Source organism: Aptenodytes patagonicus, chromosome 28, assembly GCF_965638725.1.
Source record: "Aptenodytes patagonicus chromosome 28, bAptPat1.pri.cur, whole genome shotgun sequence".
NCBI lineage: Eukaryota > Metazoa > Chordata > Aves > Sphenisciformes > Spheniscidae > Aptenodytes > Aptenodytes patagonicus.
In genome coordinates, this window is record NC_134976.1 from 2,737,421 (window position 1) to 2,757,023 (window position 19,603).

The following is a 19,603-nucleotide window of genomic DNA, read 5'->3' on the forward strand; positions in this document are numbered from 1 at the left end:
TACTCCACTCCAAACTTCAGTGCAACCAGTGGCATTACGTTAGAAAAATCATTATCGCTCAGTTTAGAGAAGTTATCATCCTTACAAAGTGCACAGCTATGGAATATTAAATGCGAATCAAATGCTAGCTCCCACTTTAAAGTCATTCTACCCCTCCCTATCCCTTCCACCCCCGGTTAATCACAAACAAAAGCCTGTGAACAAACGGAAAAGCAGATAATCAGAAACTCGCCCACCCCTGCACGGGGGAGCGGCTCCAAACTTAATCTGCATGCTGTCCACTGAGACTTAATATCAGAGAGTTACTCCCAAGTAAATTTTACCAAATAATCTCCAGCGGACAGATCAGTGCCTTTAAATGTGAAAGTCACACAAAATACATAACCAAAAACCTTCTGTGCCGTGTCCAAGTCATACCGGTGAGTTTTATCCCCATGACACCACAGAAGCGGAGAAAAGGAAGCATGCAGCGACTGATACGGGCTGAAGGTTTGGCATAACATGGTAAGGCCATATCCATATAGGCAGAATGTTGCTTTGGGCATCTCGCATCTTTGGGCATCTTGATTTTTCTCTCTCTTCCCCATATTTTTAAGTAAAATAATTACACTTAATCAGCATAAAAGGTAACTAAAATCTCCATCTCAATTTCCTTAAACGTTAACAACTAAGATATTGCTCATCAGCTTCACTTGGTCCATTAAACTGGACTGTGAAACTTAATTATGTCTGTAAAGGGTTTCGAGATCCCCAAGAGGCAGCACCGAAGCAGATGTATTAATAATTTTAATAGCGCAACTCCTCAACAACGGGAGTTGAACGAGCAAAGTCTAAGGCCCCCATTGTCTCCTCATCCCCTCATTTACCGTTACTGCTTGCAAGATAGCTGCCATTACATGGAACGTGTCAAACTGCGCTACCCTTTTTTCTTACTTCCCCTACCTACTTCACTGAGGTGTGAGCATGGGCATGCGAGCAGGGTTACCTGTACACTAGTATGTCGTCAGCAGAACTGTTATACTGAATCTGGTACATTCGGATCCCGGGGAGGTGATGTTGAGAAGGCCACTGGATAAGAGCAGAGGACGACGTCAGCTCAGCAGCCACGACCACCTTCTCTTGCTGAGCCTTCGTTTCGTTTGGAAAGCTTGACTTGGCAGATATGAGAATATCTGAGGGGCCAGGCTCTGCGTCTTTATCGCAGTTGGTGCTGTTAGCAAGGTTAGGGTACGGGGTAACAAGGAGTTCGACTGGAGCCGTCGACTCTCCCGCAGCATTTGATGCTATGCAGGTAAACGTGCCCTTGTCAGTCAAAGAAGTCACCAAAATATCCAGAGTACCGTTCTCATAAGAAATCGTCCTAGACGTGTTAGAGACCAGCTTCCCATCGGGTGAGATCCAGCGAACGTAGGGATCTGGATCGCCAACAGCTTTACACTTCAAAGAGACGCTTTGGCCTTCTGTCACTGTTAGTTTTGGGGTTCTGTGCGTTATCATCGGGGGTTCACAGACAAATTCCTCCTCTTTAATAGACCAAAAGTATTTGCCCATCAGTTCTGGTGGAGAGGCGCAGGTTTCTAGATCATCTTCTCTGGTGAGACGTCTCAGCCACACGAGTTCGCAGTTGCAGTGCAAAGGATTCCCTCCAAAGCTAAGCACCAGGGATGACAGCGGAGATCCTTTAGACTTGGCGTACACGGGTATTCTGGAAAACAAAGGATCAGGAGGGATCTTTTTCAACTTGTTGGAGGTCATGTCTAGACGGGCAAGTTTGTGAAGGTTCGAGAAGATTCCCTCTGGCACAAACTCAATGAGATTATGATCCAAACTGACCGTATTCACATTAGAAAGTTTGGCAATTGTTTCCCAAGGGACGTTAACGAGATTGTTGTAGGACAGATCCAGGTCTTCGATTGTTTCAATAAAGTCATCCAATGACCCAGGAGAGATATAGTTTAATTGATTGTTACTGAGTATTAAATGCCGAAGGTTAATTAAACCTTTGAAATGATCTTCATTGATGTAAGTTAGTCTATTACTATCCAAGTGTAAGGCGTGAAGGCCTTTAAGATCAAAAAATGCATAAGGCATGATTTGACTTATTGTATTCCTCGATAGTGTCAAATGAATTAGATTAGTCATGTTTGCAAAATCTTTTCTCCTAAGCGTAGTGATAAAGTTATCCATTAACCTTAGTTCTGCGGTTCTCCTGTCAATACTGGGGGGCACAAAGAGAAGCCCCGTCTTCGTGCAGAGAATTGTGAAGGATGGAGACAGGTTTTGACACATGCATCTTTTGGGACACATCATGGCCTTCACAGCTGTGCTAATAACCAGTAGATAGACAACCAGCCTTTCCATCGTAAGAAAAATAACAGACCTAAAGGGGGGGGGGGGGAAAAAAAGAGAAGAAATCCATGTGAATATATTTTAATTGGGCCATTAGAAATAGGTTTACATTGAAGTCTTTCATTACAAGTCCACCTGTGCAAACTGGAAGCACCTTCCGAGACAATAATAAAATTACCTGCTGATATTAACCTGGACGTTTTTAGAGCTAAGAGCTTCTAGTTCTGTGCTAGCTTGGCTCCGCTCTCCTCCTGACAGCAACGCTTCAGATTGACTGCGAGGCAACAGTCCATCACTGCTGCTGCTCTGGGATGCGTTATCTACCTACTAGCGGCTCTTCACAACCAACGGTGTTGACAGTTGTACTTTAATAGGTGGAACAAAGCAAGATGTGAAGCTGATACTTGGCGAGAGGAACGTGAGGGGAAAAAGCAAATAAATATACAAGATTTTTTAGGTTACGAGTACCATCTACATAACTGTCTCTGCGCACATCTGACTGTTTGCTGGGGCTTGAACCTCATTTCGGCCTGCATATCGCTTCATTGCTTTGTGATGATGCTCCCCTCACATTTTTGCCATTGTAGATGTCCAACAACTTTTTTTGTCTTACCCCTCAAGCTCATCTGTGCCCCTCCTCAGTCTTACCTGTACCTCCCCGGGAGGTGGCAGGGGTCTAAAACTGCTAGAGCAAATAAGAAGGCGAAATACCTTCAAAGGCATTTCTGAAAAGCAAGGCTGTTTTCAATCAGAGAGGCAGGTATATATATATTTTTTTTTCTGTGCAGCACAGGTGGCAGCTTTAGAAACATAAATTTCATAATTGCACATGGGCTCGGTCAATGAAATTACCTCTGTGAAATCTCGTGCATGCCAAGTTATTTCCCATTGTATCTGAAGTGCTTGCCTCCTACACCGAGGGTAGATTTTCATTTCTACTTTACCTCCAGCTGGCTGGAAAATTGCTAAGCATTAAGTGTGGTGACTCAAGCAGCCATGAAGGCTAAAACTCCCAATCTGCAACGTAAAGGACTCAAACTATGTGTTTCGGGCGAGTGCCCTGGTACAACCCAATTCCAAACTCCAGCTGGCGAATCCTACTCCAAAAGAAGGGTAGTGGTCTTTTTGCAAACGAGCACACGTCGTTTTACTTCACATCTAAGCTCTAGCGCGCTAGAGATCACAGCTGATTAAAGGTGCTTCCACGTGACAGTTCCTTCATCATATAGTGGGTAAATGCAGTGTAAAAATAATCAGCTGCTGCCTTTGAGAGCAAGGAATGCAACACAAGTCACGGGCCTCAGTTTAGCACAAAGCTGGGGACAACAGCATAATCTGCTGAGTCAGCTATCTGTAAAAGAGGCTACCAAAGCCTTTGCTTACAAGGGCACCGTTTGCTATAAGTCAGCAGATCCTTACAGTATGTTTGTGGGTTTGGGTTTTTATTTTGTTTTGTTTTAATGATTTCCATGAGTTAGAGCTCCTTTACAGGGCAACAGATCTTTAAGATACAGAATTACCGTATCACAGTTGCAGAGTCTGGAAATTAGTTTGGTTAGATCAAATTTAAAGCTCCACAGAGGGGAAAAAAGTTACTAAAATCGACCCATCGCTTATACAGTATTACTACTTCAATTCGGAGAGCATGAAACTCAGTCTAAACCACGCGCTTACCTTTTAACTTTCGCATTTAACTTATTAGAGGTTAATCTTTAGGTGTATGCGATTCTGATCAAGTCTCTGCAAAATATTTTGTAAAAAATAAAAAAATAAGAAAAAAACCCAGAGGCAAACCAACCAACCAATCCCTCTCCAAAACCTCTGAACGGTTAGAGCACGTACAGTATGAGAGGCCGAGAGGACAGGGCTTAATCAGCCTGGAGAAGAGAAGGCTTCAGGGACACCCCGTAGTAGGAACCTTCTCGCACCTCCACAGAGTTTATCAGGGAGGTAGAGCCAGGCTCTTCACCGCGGTTTGCGATGGGAGATCAAGAGACAAGGGGCAGAAATTAATACAATTAAGGTTCAAGCTGGATACAAGGAGAAACACCCTTTTCACTGTGAGGACCGTGAAGCAGCTTGTCCAGAAAGGTTGGGGGACCTCCGTTCTGGGATGAGGTGACTGGACAAAGCCCTGATCCCAGAGCTGACCCTGCTTTCGGCAGGAGATGGGACTACAGGCCCCCTGAGGCTTCTTCCCACCCACGTTACCCTATGAACCGTGAATAACTCCACATTTTTCACATCTCAGCTGTGCCTCTACAAACCGTAGCCTCTGCCCGTCTGATTTAGTGCTGGTTTCAAATTCCAATTCTGAACATCACTTTTGATATTTGAGAGTGTCAGTTCTACGTAGAAAACGATAAATTTTCTGTTAAGAACAACTGAATTATAGGAAAACAAACCCTACGATAGAGTTTGCACAAAGCTAGTTCGCTTGATACTTACAATTTTTTTCTGATAAGCATCCTCTTAGTTATGTCTTGCTTCCCGATTATTTTTTTCTCAACAGCTTTCATGATATTTAATGTAGTGCAGGACAAGCTTTATCTTTCACATATTTGCTTTTTTAAGAAACCCGTTTCACTCCATCCTGCGCTCCGAACCCTTCTTGCCTCTAATGGCTCCATCTTTTCACTCCTGCTAGGCACAAATGATTAACGGAGGCGCAATTATCCAAAAAACAAGCTGCTGTGCAATACTGTAATTCCCTTGTTTTGTCATTAGCAAATATTAATGCAATTTTAATGGATTAACCGACATCTGGGCTGTAAGAAACCAGCACAAAACCACCTCACTTAAACCATTATTCTGCTAAAAAAATAATTAAATGTTACTAATGTGAAACCACGGCACTAAAATTAATGATTTTTAGAGCCAAGAACGAACATAGTGCAATTACTCTTACAAACTACGTAGCAGTCGCAAGGAAATGGTGGCTCATGAAGAAGAGCGGCATGTCAATGAATTACCGCTATCGCGCTGGATTCTTGTTAAAAGCAGGTTTGGCACTATCACCCAAAAACCGCGTCAGGAACATACCTGACTGCACGATAATACAGTAGTATTTTTAAAGACAGTTTAATCCACACCACCTCAACAGAAGGCAGTAAAAGAAAGAAATTTCATGCTTATAAGACTACCCACGGACCGAGGACACGGGGAAGAAAACCCAACCTTCTCTGAGCTGTTGCTTATTGGCTCATTTCCTCAGTTGCCATCTGCACGGTAGCGGTTCATGCAAAAAAATTGGTTGAGGTAGTCGTTTAATTCCAAAGTAATAAAGACTTAGGGAATTGAAGAGTTCCAGTTGGAAGGGACCTAGAACATGACCCCCCCTCACCCCTGTTGAAGATCTGTGCAGAGAGACAGGCACCACTAGTTTACCATTGGCTATCATTTGTAGTCTAAATGATATTTAAAGGAGGGGATATTTAATTCCAACAGCTAGTGGCCCATTAACTTCGCTCCGTTGGAAAGAGTTCAGGTTGCCTTTGCTGTAAATATAACCGATTTGCAAGAGCTTTAAGTTAGTACTATAGCATAGAGATTGCTCACAGGCTGCAAAACGTGCACACGCTTCGGTGTGAATAGTGGTGCGTAAAGATACTGTTTCGCCAGCTTTAAGGAAGAAATTCAAGCCTCCAAAAAGTGGGCCTTTGCTAGTGTCCTGGTTTCAGCAGGGATAGAGTTAATTTCCTTCCTAGTAGCTGGTACAGTGCTGTGTTTTGGATTTAGGATGAGAACAAAGTTGATAACGCACCGATGTTTTAGTTGTTGCTAGGTAATGCTTACACTAGCCAAGGACTTTTTAGTCTTCCATGCTCTACCGACTGAGAAGGCTGGAGGTGCACAAGAAGCTGGGAGGGGGCACAGCCAAACTGGCCAAAGGGACATTCCATACCATGGGACATCGTGCTCAGTACATAAACTGGGGAAAGCTGGCCGGGGGGGCCGCTGCTCGGGGACTGTCTGGGCATCGGTCGGCAGGTGGTGAGGAGTTGCACTGTGCATCACTTGTTTTGTGTATTATTATTATTATTATTATTATTATTATTATTATTATTATTATTAACATATTATTATTATCATCATTTTATTTCAATTATTAAACTGTTTTTATCTCAACCCACGAGTTTTTCTCACTTTTACCCTTCCGATTCTCTCCCCCATCCCACCGGGTGGGGGGGAGTGAGCGAGCGGCTGCATGGTGCTTAGTAGCCAACTGAAATTAAACCACGACAGTCCTTTTTGGCACCCAACATGGGGCTCGAAGGGTTTGAGATAATAACAGATTAACCGGAGTGTATTAAGGAACTTACATCTGTTAGTAGTTGTGGGTCACAATGTTGGTTTCTCTGTTCTCGATATTGATTTGTATAATCTGCATCGTGCTCTTTTTCCTGCTGTACATGTTAAAGATTGGTGTTGGGTTTTGCAGTTGGCTGTGGTCTGCAGTGAATAGCGATGTCTCGCTTGTGAGGTTTGTTTTTAGAACATTGACCTTGACGTTAGCGTGGTATGGAATGTCCCTTTGGCCAGTTTGGCTGTGCCCCCTCCCAGCTTCTTGTGCACCTCCAGCCTTCTCAGTCGGTAGAGCATGGGAAACTAAAAAGTCCTTGGCTCGTGTAAGCATTACCTAGCAACAACTAAAACATCGGTGCGTTATCAACTTTGTTCTCATCCTAAATCCAAAACACAGCACTGTACCAGCTACTAGGAAGGAAATTAACTCTATCCCTGCCGAAACCAGGACAGCTGGGGAACAGCACCCTCCTCCAATACAACGCACATTTATTTCAGCGTCATCTTGTTTCCTCCTCTTGCACCTAGCTATTCATTTTACTGGAATTATTAGCAAAATGTATTCAAGTACGTGGTTTCCATTCTATACTCGTTTACGCTGCATCTATTCGGCGTTCATCTGCGTCTTTCAGTGGCGTTTAAGGGGTGCAGCTACGTCTTGGTTTTTGGTTCATTCTCCACTGACTTGGGTTCCTGACTCACGTGTAGAAGAACATAATCTCCAACCATTCTACACCCAGGCCTGTGCCACGGCGAATGCTGTCATCGCCTCTGTCTTTGCCTGTTCGAAGACATGTCTGCTATTTTTCAGCATGCACTAAAGGCTTGCTATAAATCTGTTACTCTCTTATTTAACTGCCCAGCACCGGCCTCGCACAAGTACCCCGAATACAAAAGCTGCAGGTTCCGATCGTACTCAGGTCTTTCTGAAAGAGACCTTGGCTCCCTACAGCACAGAAATATTGATGCGCAGAGGGTGGCAAATAGATATTGGGTATTAGAAACAGCTATTTCATACCCTATTTCTTGCACCCTCGTCACACAGAAACACAGCCTGAGATATATCATCCACCCAAGCACTGCTTTTCAAACAAACAAAATTAAATCTGGTACGCGAGATATTTCTGCAGAGGCTGAGTCCGGCCGAGATGAACAGACCGCGCTCCTACATATTCCAAACACAGGTTTTTTTGACTCTTGTACTACCGTGACAACCTGTTCGCCGCACGAGACAGGTGCTCGCCATCTGCATCCGTAGAAGGGGAAAAAGAAAAAAAAGCTTTTTCTAGAGGGCGGCTTTATTATCACCCTTTTCTGATCCAGAATTAACCACCACATTGGAAGAAAAAAGTCTCTTTGATTTACCAACAGTAAATAATGTGCTTAATTTAGTGTCACTTGCCCCACCTGTAACAGCAAGAAATGCTTCCAGTAAGTGTTTAAGAAGTATCTTGCTCATTTTCCTTCCTTCCCCCCCCCCCGCCCCCCCTTTTTTCTTTTCCAAGACCACTGGTAGCACATCTCTAGATACACGTGGGCGCAGGGCGGATTAGCTGCAAATCTGGTAGCCAGCATTTCTCTGAACCCAAATCACCACAATTAATATTAAAAAAAAAAAACCTACAAAAAATCCTACTATTAATCTAGTTCACAGCATAATAGGAAACCCAAACCGTTTAATATTAAAAATAACAAAATACGGACTATTTCTTCTTTTTCCTGGCATTATTTTTCAGACATGTCAGCTATGCAAGTGAACTCATTTGCCTTTTCCTTCACCGCCAGAAGGTGGCACGAATGATATCCACCTGCGCGTGGTTATTGCCTGCCACTCCTCAAGTGGGTGGCGCTGGGGAAGCGTATTTATAACGCGCACAGGAAAAAAAAAAAATCGCATTTCCGAAAGAGAGCCGCGGAATAGGAAAAGCAGAAGTCAAAGCACAGCGGTAACTGTCATCTCCGTGTTCCTTTTTGCCTCACCTAATTCAGTCATCTGTCCGGTGTATTAGCAGACCTGAAAATCACTTGTTCGTTTTGTTGTTGGGGTTTTTTTGGGTTGTCGTTGGTTTCGGCGCCCCCCCCCCCCCCCCAAAAAATATATATACTGGTTTCTGTCCCATTTCCTAAACTTCAGCGCATGCCATATACCGAGGAAGGTATAGAAGGAATTACCACCAAAAGGTTAAATGCTTTATGGATTTATTGTGTGTATGTCCGCGCTCCCTCTCTTTCCTTTCTCCAAGGGCCAAATTGCTCATGAGAAGCTGTGATGATCTTCCCCCCCCGCCCCCGAAAATCCTGAACAGGAGCCGTTTAATCTGTGTTTGAGGTAGCCAGGACACCACTGTAAATTAGGAAACAGAAATAACTCCTGTGGGTTTTGACGAATGGTCCAGGGTCTCCTGAAGATGTACTTGCCGAAAAGCCGAGAGTGAATTATATATTGATGTTTTATTTAAGGACAGAGCCCCTTCTGGTACGGGGAGCCTGGAGGTAATGCTACTTGAGTTACCACGCTGAGAAACGAGCTGTTCTTAGTCACGCTGTATATCTTTCACGGGGGCTACTCAAACACAGCCAGTATTAGCAATTAGGAGCGTTCATTCTTTACTGGAAGATCTATTATGAGTTGCAACACGTCCCACCACCAAGCCCCTAGCACATTATACCCAGGGAAGTGTTTCATTACGTGTAAAACCGTATCGGTTTTTATCTCGCTGGCTTCACCGTCTGCTGCTTGTACAGGGGAATTTGGTGCACAAACAGTTCCACCTTCGGCTGACCTGAACCTCACGCTGCAGGTGATGCTCTGCTAGCAAGAGCAGAGCCTCCCTGGGCACCTCTGAAAATCTGTGGGAATCGGAGAATTTTCTCGTAACCCCCACTTGCGCAAGGACTGTTGGCGATTATCTGACTCTTAACATCCCCTATTTGACAACGCAACTCCTGGAGATATATAAAGCACATCGTTCTGACGGGGCAGTGAATCTAAAATGAACGTGCTTTTTTTTTTTTTGACGTTGATTCTTTGATTTCTTAACATGCACAGACAAACACAATTAAGACCAGGACAGCACTGTTCAAAAATGTTCCTTCAAGGGAAAGACATAACGATTGTAGTAGAAAAGCGCTGTATCGTTTAGATCACACCTTCTTACTCAGGAAGGGCAAATTAGGTCCCTGATGGAACAGACCCTTGGCCCCGTTGGGTCTGGTGGATTAATGCCAGCAAAATCCCTGAAGGTTTGTAGCTCCGTATTAGAAAATGGCTCCTGGTCAGAACTTCCGACCAGGAGATGGGAACGTTGAGGCCTTTTAACAAAGCAAAAATACTGCTCTTTAAGTGTCTGGAAATTTAGGAAGAGAGGCATGATGGAAGCAGAGGACGCTTCTGTGTAAAACACCACGCACCAACCACCGAAGAAAACAGCAGCTCCAGCTTTCAAGACTCTCTCAACTCCTCAAAGAGGTTGTTGGAGTTTTTCTTTTAGGATAGTCTTGAAGCAATTTGGCGACACATTTTACGAGACTATAAAAAAAAAACAAATGGCTCTTTACGACACTGAAAAGGGGAACTTTTGCTGCTTACACTGAAATCACCTTATTTAGAAGGGCCTGGGTAGACCTTTTGTGGATAGTTTCTAGACATACTTTAACCTCCGTAACACAAAACGCCACAAAATATCCCTCTGCGGGTAGAGAGGACGGGAAGATGAGTCAAGGGTCTTAAGCCTCCATCGCGTATGACTTCATTCTGATATGGACAGTTAATATTTGCAGTATGGTTAATTGCCCCTCAGTCGTTTAACATCAAGTATTTGGATAAACAATGAACCATCTCCGCACACTCTGCAGTCTTGCCTAATCTGGTCACTCGAGCATGGTCCTAATTTCTAAGGTTAATTTAGTTTCCTATCATCACAACGAACTGTGAGGCCTTCTAAAACAGTTTTCCAAACAACCTGGTGAACCTGTAGTCTGCCACTTCACGTCTCCCCCAAGCCTTTCATTGTTTGGCCCAGTAGAAAACATAAAAGAGGTCCAATTATGACCTTTCCTCCTTCTAAACCTGATTCCAGCATCCTGCCATCTGTGGAAAACGACAAATTTGAGGTGGTTATTTAGCTGCAGAAGGTGCTCTGGGAGATGGCGGGTAGCGTTGTTAACAGAATTCAGGATTCCTCCCTGCGGACCACGCTCGGCAGATGCCGTCGCAGCCCGTGCTGTACCACCGCTCGTGTTCAGCTGTTGAGCTGACCCACCTCTGCCAGCTTCTTACCATCCCATAGCCTCCTGTCAGTCCTTCAATTCCACGGGTTTCATGTCTCGCTGCCTCCCAGTCTCCAAGTAGAAAAGCCCATGCAAAATAAATATCAGCCTCAGGGATGCAAATTCCAAGGGGAAGCTTCTGGGATTGCAAAAATTAGGGACCAGAAGCACTTTGCCCCTGTGCCTGTCTGCCCTCGGGCCTGCAGTGATCTAAATCATTAAGGGTGGAAGTCTGTCAACTGGCTGCCCTGGCTTCGGCTGGGGATTTCATAAAGGCTTCGCGAAATGGAGAGAGAGAGATATGCACCATATAGAACAACATTCATCCAAAGCAGGTATCGCATTCCCTGCTGCTCGCTCCCTCGCTAAAGGACGACTTGCTACAGCCAGCCGTTAACAGTTCTTCTGCTGGAGAGGAAAAAGAAAAAGAGGAAAAAAAAAAAGGTACGCAGACTTGCATGCCTATGCAAAACCCCCAAAATGAAGCTTTGTTGATGCACTTGCTGTTAACGCAGAGGGGGAAGGGACTGCCCAGAGCTCCACGAGACTCTGTGTAGAAGCCAGCGATCTAAAGCGCCGGTGCTAAAAATAGCAAAAAGGGGCCAATTACCAATGGCACGCTGCCGAAGTGCCGCAGTGCCGGGAGCTGCGGCAGCCTGATAAGCGTTACCTGCGAGAGACGGCGCATCTCCCTGCGGGCTTCAGAGCCAGATTACTGCTGCTTTGCATAAAAAGACAAGCGACGGGGTTTTCTGACTTCCACTGAAGCGGCGCTCGCGCAGCAGCCGGATGAAATGCAGCCAACTCAACTTTGTGGCGGCCCGCCGACAAAGAACTTTGCGACGAAACTCTTAGCACTGCATTTGCATTTCCTACTTAACGCTGGTGTCACGTAGAGGCGATAGCCACTTTCTTCCCTCCCAAGGCAGCTTTCAAGAGGGGTGCGCGACCGTGGCAAGGGATTATAACGGCCTCGTCACCACTTCAGCCAAACCGGCGCGAAATGTCCCCGAGATCACTTCCATTACCTTCCACGTTTAGGTTTACAAACTGCACACGCGACGCAAATGGCGCTGCGCTCTATGATCTGACACAGGGGGCTGTCCACAGACCTCCAGAGTCTGGTATTGGTGCGTTTTTCACTCAAAACGCTCACAAAAGTATCAGCAAGGACAATTCACTGGGCGCTTACTATGTTGGCTATTGTAGTCTTTCAAAAAATAATTAACACGCTTATTTATGGTTTTTTCCCTTTATGTGATTATCTGCTCTATTCCAAAAGACGATTACAGAACACAAGCAAATTCCGGCCTTTCTTTTGATTAATTCAGTGCAACTAGCTGTTTATCGCGACAGGCTGCCGAAATAGGCTGACAGTTCTCCTGAAGTTCAACACGGGGAAGAGGCCCAAAGTCCTGCACCGGGGGAGGAACAACCCCATGCACCAGTCTGTGCCAAACCAACCGAGGGAGAACTTAATTACGAAGATTTAAGACCAAGTACTCTACAGCTCACTGCAAAAGCTTATCTGATGCCAGTCTTGGTCGCAAGAAGAAATTGTCCCGGCACTTAAGTTTTGTAGCACCTCTTGGATGATCTCGCCTTAGCGGTCAAGACTGCTGGAGCAGCATTTTCCTCTGGGGTTGCTACACACTAATAATTACAGCATTGCCACTGAAAAGCTACACACTCTTCTGAAATATCCTGTATGAGGAAATATGTTGAGAGAGCTCCATTATGCTGTTAAAAAGACTCAGAGTCTCTTAAAGCGGTCGTAATGAAAGAGTGGAAACAAGCAGTGGCTGGAGGTCAAGAGAATGTCAAATGTGAGGGAAGGAAAAAAAACAAACCACCAAACCCTATTAGAAATTTATTACTCAGTCTTTGAATACGGGACGATTCTTCAAACCACAAGAACTCACCCGCTTTCTCTGCAAAACGAATGGAAAAGTGCGTTTACTGTTCACCGAACCACGCTCAAAGGACTGACTTATTAATTGTGGGATTTTGACAGCGCTGAGGCCTTCTGCAAGCTATTCAAAAGGACCGATTTCATCGCACTAAGTCCTCCACCAGTGATTCCCTTCCAGTGAGGATTCATGAACTCCCTCGCGTGTTTGACATGCATTTGCGAACCTCAGAGTGAGGAGTTTGCTGTTGGCGACGGGCGGTAGAAAGGGACAACGCAGCCCTTTCCCAATACCTCAAGGAGCAGAATCCCAGTTGCTGTTAGCTGGGGATCCACCCGCAATGGCAACCGCTCCACTGCACGGCGGCTACCTGAGCTTTCCTAAACAGGGCCGTGAAAATCCTTCTGAGTTTAAAGCTGGAAGGAAAATGTTTGGGAAGTACTTGGAAAACTGCAGAGTTTTCTCCGCGGAGGAGAATCCGGAGTTCTGCACAATTATCTACTAACTTTATGAGTTAACAAAACCTCCTGCAGAGGAAAGAGCTTTAGCATCGCAATTGGAAGTGGCAGCGCTGTGCCCGTGCGCTGGGTCTCTGTTACAAGGCTGCAAAATGAAGTCGCGGGTACGCAGCTACACCAACATGCGCACAGTCCCCAGTCGGAAAAAGGGGGATAAAGCAGAAGAAATACCAGCAGTGGGTCTTTACTTGCTTACTACTCGTATAAACGTTCCTATTGCAGATGCCGTCGCACCATTGCGATGCAGACTAAGCAAAAAACACCTAAACCCCCCCCCCACGCTACAGCAATTTCTCCCCGCGTACTACTACTTTCTGAAACCACTTCTGCGGTTCTTTCCCATTCTTGCGATCATTACGGGCCATTAATTCACACTAACCAGCCCACGGTCATTATGTGACTTGAGACTGTTTGGAAATACATTCAGCTGCGACGTTAAGTGAACTGCTTGGAACGACCCGTAGAAGACGGACACCCTAAACCACACTATGACGGACTGAGCAGGGAACACAAAAAATGTTGACCTTGCTTGCAGGCTCCTTCAGCGGCATTAAAAATCCCAGAGGATCACAGAATCATTTAGGTTGGATGAAGACCTTTAAGATCGTCGAGTCCAACCGTAAACCTGACACTGCCAAGTCCACCGCTAAACCATCTCCCTAAGCGCCGGTCACGTTTTGCATCACAGACGCTATAAACAGCTATTGCTGCTGCAAAGAGAAGAACATCTACTTCTCCCAGTGCCATCCGCTGCCTCTACTTAGAAAGCGTTTCTCAGCAGTTCCCAGCGTCCTCTTAAAATGTCAGCACGGCGTCCGTCCCACGTGAATTATGACCTCAAACCAAACAGCGCTGTCGGCAGGCCAAGCCTGCGCGGGAACCCACCGAGATGAACATAAGGAGCGGCTGTAGGAGATGCTGCGGATGACTCAGGTTGGAGCGCTCTTCGCTTTGAGTCACCGTTGAATCAACGTCGGATTGCGATACTGGGTGTCACGGTGCTGCCTTCTTAAAAAGAAATCATTATGCATCAGCTCTTCTCTCTCGCATTACTGAAAGAGGGAAAAGTGGGATTTTTATGAAGCGAAACACCAAGTAATGAAGTGTCCACCTACTACTATTAGAAGATGTTCAACACTAAGTGTTACCAACTCTACTGTTTCCACTCGTTAACCAGCCCAAAATGTTTTACAATCGGTGACAGCTAATGACACTTATAACAAGGCTGGCAGACAATAATTGCATTACAAATCCCATGCCACCACCGTTCCCACCATTCAAAGCCTAACAAGCATAAAATTGCACGCTCAGTATGAATGCAGGCAGGTATGTCATTACTCTGACAATGAAATGATAGTATTTGTAGACAGTGCGTTAACAAAAGAATAATATTCAGACGAAAAGCACCTTTGGTTCAATATGAAGAAAGTGGGTGGTATAGAAAAATATGTCTCTCTCTCCACAGAAATATTTCGTTCTTCCCAAACTTCCCTTCTTCCCGGTCGCTGACTGAAGATTAGTCGCTGAGCAATGGATTTCAGTGCCATCGTTGTAAAGCTAATCGCTCTCCTGCTTTCCAGCTCTGTACTAGGGAGCCGAGATCAACGTAACATCAACATATATTTTTAAATTTCTTTTTTTTTTTTTCTTTATGCCATTCCTTTCACCTTTACGCAGTGCAAAATAAATCAAGTTACCCCTCCACTAAAACACTGTGGGTGCCCAAAATTTAATCCTTAAGAATAAGGAGGCTGCTTTAAACTGTTTTAGCAAGACTTTAAATAAATGTCTTGGCTTAAAAGGAAAGAAAGCACCCTTTACCCTTAAACCGCAGTCCTGCTCATTTGCATTTGAGGAATTAATGGGAACATTCAGATTGTTCAAATGCATTAATACTAACCGAACTCATTCGTTGCTGGCACTGACAGAGGTATACTCGCGAAAAATCAGTCTACTGGGATGGAAAGACTCTTCCGTAATCCAACAAAGCGCACTTTATCAGCTGATCTCCGTAAAGCATCACTGAAAGCCATTTGGTTAGCCACTGGGAAGTCTCTCTTGCTGAAAACCGGCAGCGATACCTTCTTGCTCTCCCTCTCAATTGCTGGTTCATCTCTCCAGAGCGTGCAACTGCCTTTATCTCTGACGGCTCTGAGCACTTCTAAGGCGGCAGCACCAAGAGAGAACAACTATTCTGGGCTGCAAAGGGTACCAAGGTAAAAAGCTAAGCATGTTCCTCCGAACACCGTATGCACACCTTGCTTTGGAACAGGGCTTACGCATGACCAGCCCGGAGACAAGCGAAGATTTTGACTGTAAGTAGAGGACCGCTTGGTTTGTACCGCTCAACGCCTTCCTCTTCTGTTTAAGGAACAGGCTGCCCAGGGAAGTGGTGGAGTCTCCATCCCTGGAGGTATTTAAAAGACGAGTAGATGAGGCGCTTAGGGACATGGTTTAGTGGGTGGTGGTGTTGGGTCGACGGTTGGACTCGATGATCTTAGAGGTCTTTTCCAACCTCAATGATTCTATGATTCTATGATTAAGGAAAACCACGTCATAATTTCTTTATCAAAGCAGCAGCCCAAATTCCAGCTCGTTTTGGGAGCCCCACAAGCTCTACCGCTGTCACGAAGAGACAATCCACCGTCTGCAGATAGCACGGCAAATAAGGCAGGATGGAGAACGACCAACAAAACCGCAAGCAACGCATGATAGGGCTCCGCTTTTGCGATGCAAGCACAACACTCAGGTTTTATTCAGTGTTTCCCCATCACCTCTACCCTCTGCCCTGCTGCCGGGACCTAAATCCGCAGCAGAGCTGGGAGAAAAAACAAAGCCAGTCTCGGTCACGTGCTGCACAAAGTAATAAAAGCATATCACAAAGCCACGTATTCTTGCCCAGCATGAAGCAGTTTCCAAAGAGACTTATAAACCCTTCGGCATCAAGATTAACGACTTTTTTTTTTTTAAATTGCAATTGTTCAGAACAATGGCGCAAAGCTTACTGCGTGTTCCTTTCTTCCTGCCTCGCAATTTCTTCTATTAGCTTGAAGCAGGATCTCTACTGCCTTCCCTGATTAACGCAGAAAATCAGAAAGCCACAGGTGCCACGAAATCAGAAGTTTGTAGGGAAAAAAACCCAACCCCTCCTCGCTGAGCACACTTGTCAGGGGATGCCAGATCAATCAACGTAGCAGTAAGAAACAAGCCCAGTGTAAACACGTATATACGGCAGATATCAAGACCGGCACTTTACTGTGCCCTACCCAAAGGTCTAAAATTACACTTTAAAAAGCGCAAGGTATTCCTGAGCCTTTGTGACAACTGCTGACTCATCTATTTTCTCCGTGCTTGCCAAACGGTTTAGCTTCACGGCCCAAAAATGTAGAGGGTCAGCGAAGAGCTTCTAGCACTTGGCCTGGGATTGCCAAAATGCAGCTTCTTTGCTTCTCGTACGACCCAGCAGTCCCGCTCTTCCCTTCGCCTCAATCCAGCCTGACGTCAACAAGCCCTTTAACATCGTCGCGTTTAAGTGCATCTCGCCAGATAACTGCACCGTGCAAGGAAGCAATGGAGTATTTCCCTTTATTAATGTAAAGCACGAGAGATGGCTCATAATCCAGTATGCTGCTTATTAATCAATCCATGCTCCACGTGGAACTTACTTGGCAGGCTCTACCATCGTTCCTAATTGGCCTTAATAATTGGGATGGTGTTCAAGAAGCGTATTTGTGCGGCAGATAGAAAAGTCTTGTAGCAAGGCTGTTACGGAAGGCGAAGACGCGCGGAGAAGCAGTTTGACCCAAATGGAGCACGCTGGATATATATTCTAAGATGGCATATTAGTTCGAAAAAAGTTCATCGAGACAATTAAACACGCACTTCAGACATCCGTACACACCAAAAATCTTCAGGAAGGTAGTTAACGTACCACCACGTGGTATATTGTTATGTTATTCCAGCTTACGCTGCGTTTGTCACTGGCCAGAGGATGTTGAAAAGCTGATGCGCCGCCTTTGAAGGACAAAAAGGATGCTGAAAGTTAATCTAGACTGACATTTTTATTCAAAACACGGAAGATAGAGCAGACTGGGGAAATAAAAGAAGCTAGCGTGTTAAGTGCCATTTTGACCTTTGGAGACAAAGGATTCAGAAGTATTTGGGGGAGGAAAAAAAAAAAAAAAAATCAAGCTCCTCAAAGGTTGTAGCAAACTGAGCATCAAAAGTTACCACCAGTCCCTTCAGAAATAAATGTTCAATATTTAATTAGAGAATAATCTGCCACGCAATGCTTAAAAGGCTACTCTTTTCCTTTTTGAAATACGAATCCCATGCAAGTGACCCCTCTACCACAAAAGAGACGATACTTCTATGTCACGATTAATTCCTGACCGCTAAGCATCCCTCGGATACAACACCGATTTTGGCTTTGCGGTTGAAGAGCAGAACTGAGAGATTATTATTATTATTTTTTTTTAATTCTTTTTTTTTTTTCTTCTTCCTACACGGGAAGACGCGAGTGCTCTGGCGAGACAGATGGACAGCCATTTGGCAAGGGCCGCAGCCTTCAACAGAAAGGGAAGAAGTCTCTATAATCATACAAGCATCTGCTGTACGGGAGACAAAAAACCCCACTGCTGGCTAGAAAAGCAAACTTTCTCTTGGCCCCTCGAGAGCACCTCGTTTGTGAAACGCTCCTAATCCTCCAGAAAGGGCTGAGGTGGAGAGTGACGTACGTTAAGAGTTGCGATTGCCAGGCGGCAAGTTTGGTTGTATCTTGCAGATATGACGACGACGACAGAGTACTACAACAACATCAAAAGCCAGAGGCGGGGCGGGGGGGGGGAATAATAATAATTAAAAAAATTAATTAAAAAAAAAAAAAAATCGCTGAAATGCAAAATTTACTTCAGAGCAGCCAAAAAGGACCGATACGGTATTAGTCTTAAATCTAACTTTATCCTGCAGGAGGATAAAGGTTGTCTAATGAGACCAACCAACCACAAGAGTCTCTAAGCCTCTAGAGCTTTGCCTACTACTAGAATTAAAAGTGACAAGGGGAGGGGGAGAGGATTGAAAAAATAAATTAAAAAAAAAAAAAAGGCAAACCAAAGTCTGCATTTTAGGTTTCGGTGGGGTTTTTGTTGAGGGTTTTTGGTTGTGGGGTTTTTTTTTTTGGTGGCGGTGGGGTTTTTTTGGTTTTTTTTTGGTTTTTTTAAACTATTTTGAATTGGTTTATAAAGCTACATAATGTCTTCCTGCTGCTGGTGTGCATAATACGCACGGCAGGAGCTGTCAGCGAAGGCAGACTATTTACGAGGGCCAATTAACTCTGTTTTCGCAGCTTATCTTGATTTCTGCGGCAGAGAATGGCAGCCTCTTCACGATGATGTAGGACGTCTTTACGACCCGAGCAATAATAAACAAATAAAAAGGCTGCCATTTCAGAACAGGGCTGAGAAATACCAACTGAAACACGCTTGCTCTAACACCGAGATCGCGCCCCTCAGCAGGAGCACGGGGTTGATTCGAGCAGTTAATTAATCACCCACCATCTACAAAGGCTGTTTCTGCAGAGCGCTGGTGTAGCTCAAAGGAATTTTTATTTTTTTCCCCCACCGGAGAAATTCCTCAAATGACAGCGCTCGGAGACAAAGTATTTTTAGAACTAAGAAGTGCAGTGCTGAGCATCTCCAGTGAATGTTCAATCAGTGCTCAGTGAGCCTGGCTGAATACGGTTTACAAGTGTTTATACCCAAATATGGGTTTATTTTTATTAATTTTTTTTTTTTTTTAAACACATCACATTTCTTCTCTTTATCTGACATCAAGCCTGCGACTAGAAAAAGAGGCGGAGAGTGCCTCTTACTTAACATCATCAGGTTATATCATGCCCCACCTGCGTCTTCTAGAAATCAGCTGCAGGTACACCTTCAAGCGGTTTATGTTGTGCGTAAATAAGTACATCTAAGTCATCTCCTTTAAAAACCTTATTCCAGTTAAATTGGAACAGACAGTCAACGCCACAAAAAAAATCCACATTTAAAAAAAAAAAATAAATAATACTGCACAATGATTTCCAACACTAAGAACTTACCTAATCCAAGAGGAAAATGAGCTGGTGTTTCAGGGCAAGAGCAAGAACCACTATAAATATTGAATAAGGGTCTCGACACTCTCAGCCTCCCAAAAGACCCCACAGTATGTGAATTAATATTAAAAAAGGAAGACTATTTGGAACTGTTCGGCACG

The 19,603-nt window shown here is 44.6% G+C and overlaps 1 protein-coding gene across 2 annotated transcripts in view; it reads right to left on the reverse strand.

Moving 5' to 3' along the window:
• The window catches only part of LOC143171606 (leucine-rich repeat and fibronectin type III domain-containing protein 1-like protein), a 60,300-nt gene that overhangs the window by 12,527 nt on the left and 28,170 nt on the right, over positions 1-19,603 (reverse strand). For both annotated transcript variants that reach the window (XM_076360660.1, XM_076360661.1), the window contains exon 2: positions 986-2,380. In XM_076360660.1, the coding sequence (XP_076216775.1) occupies positions 986-2,361 (1,376 nt within the window). In that variant the 5' untranslated portion in view covers positions 2,362-2,380. The remainder of the gene's footprint in view (positions 1-985; positions 2,381-19,603) is intronic.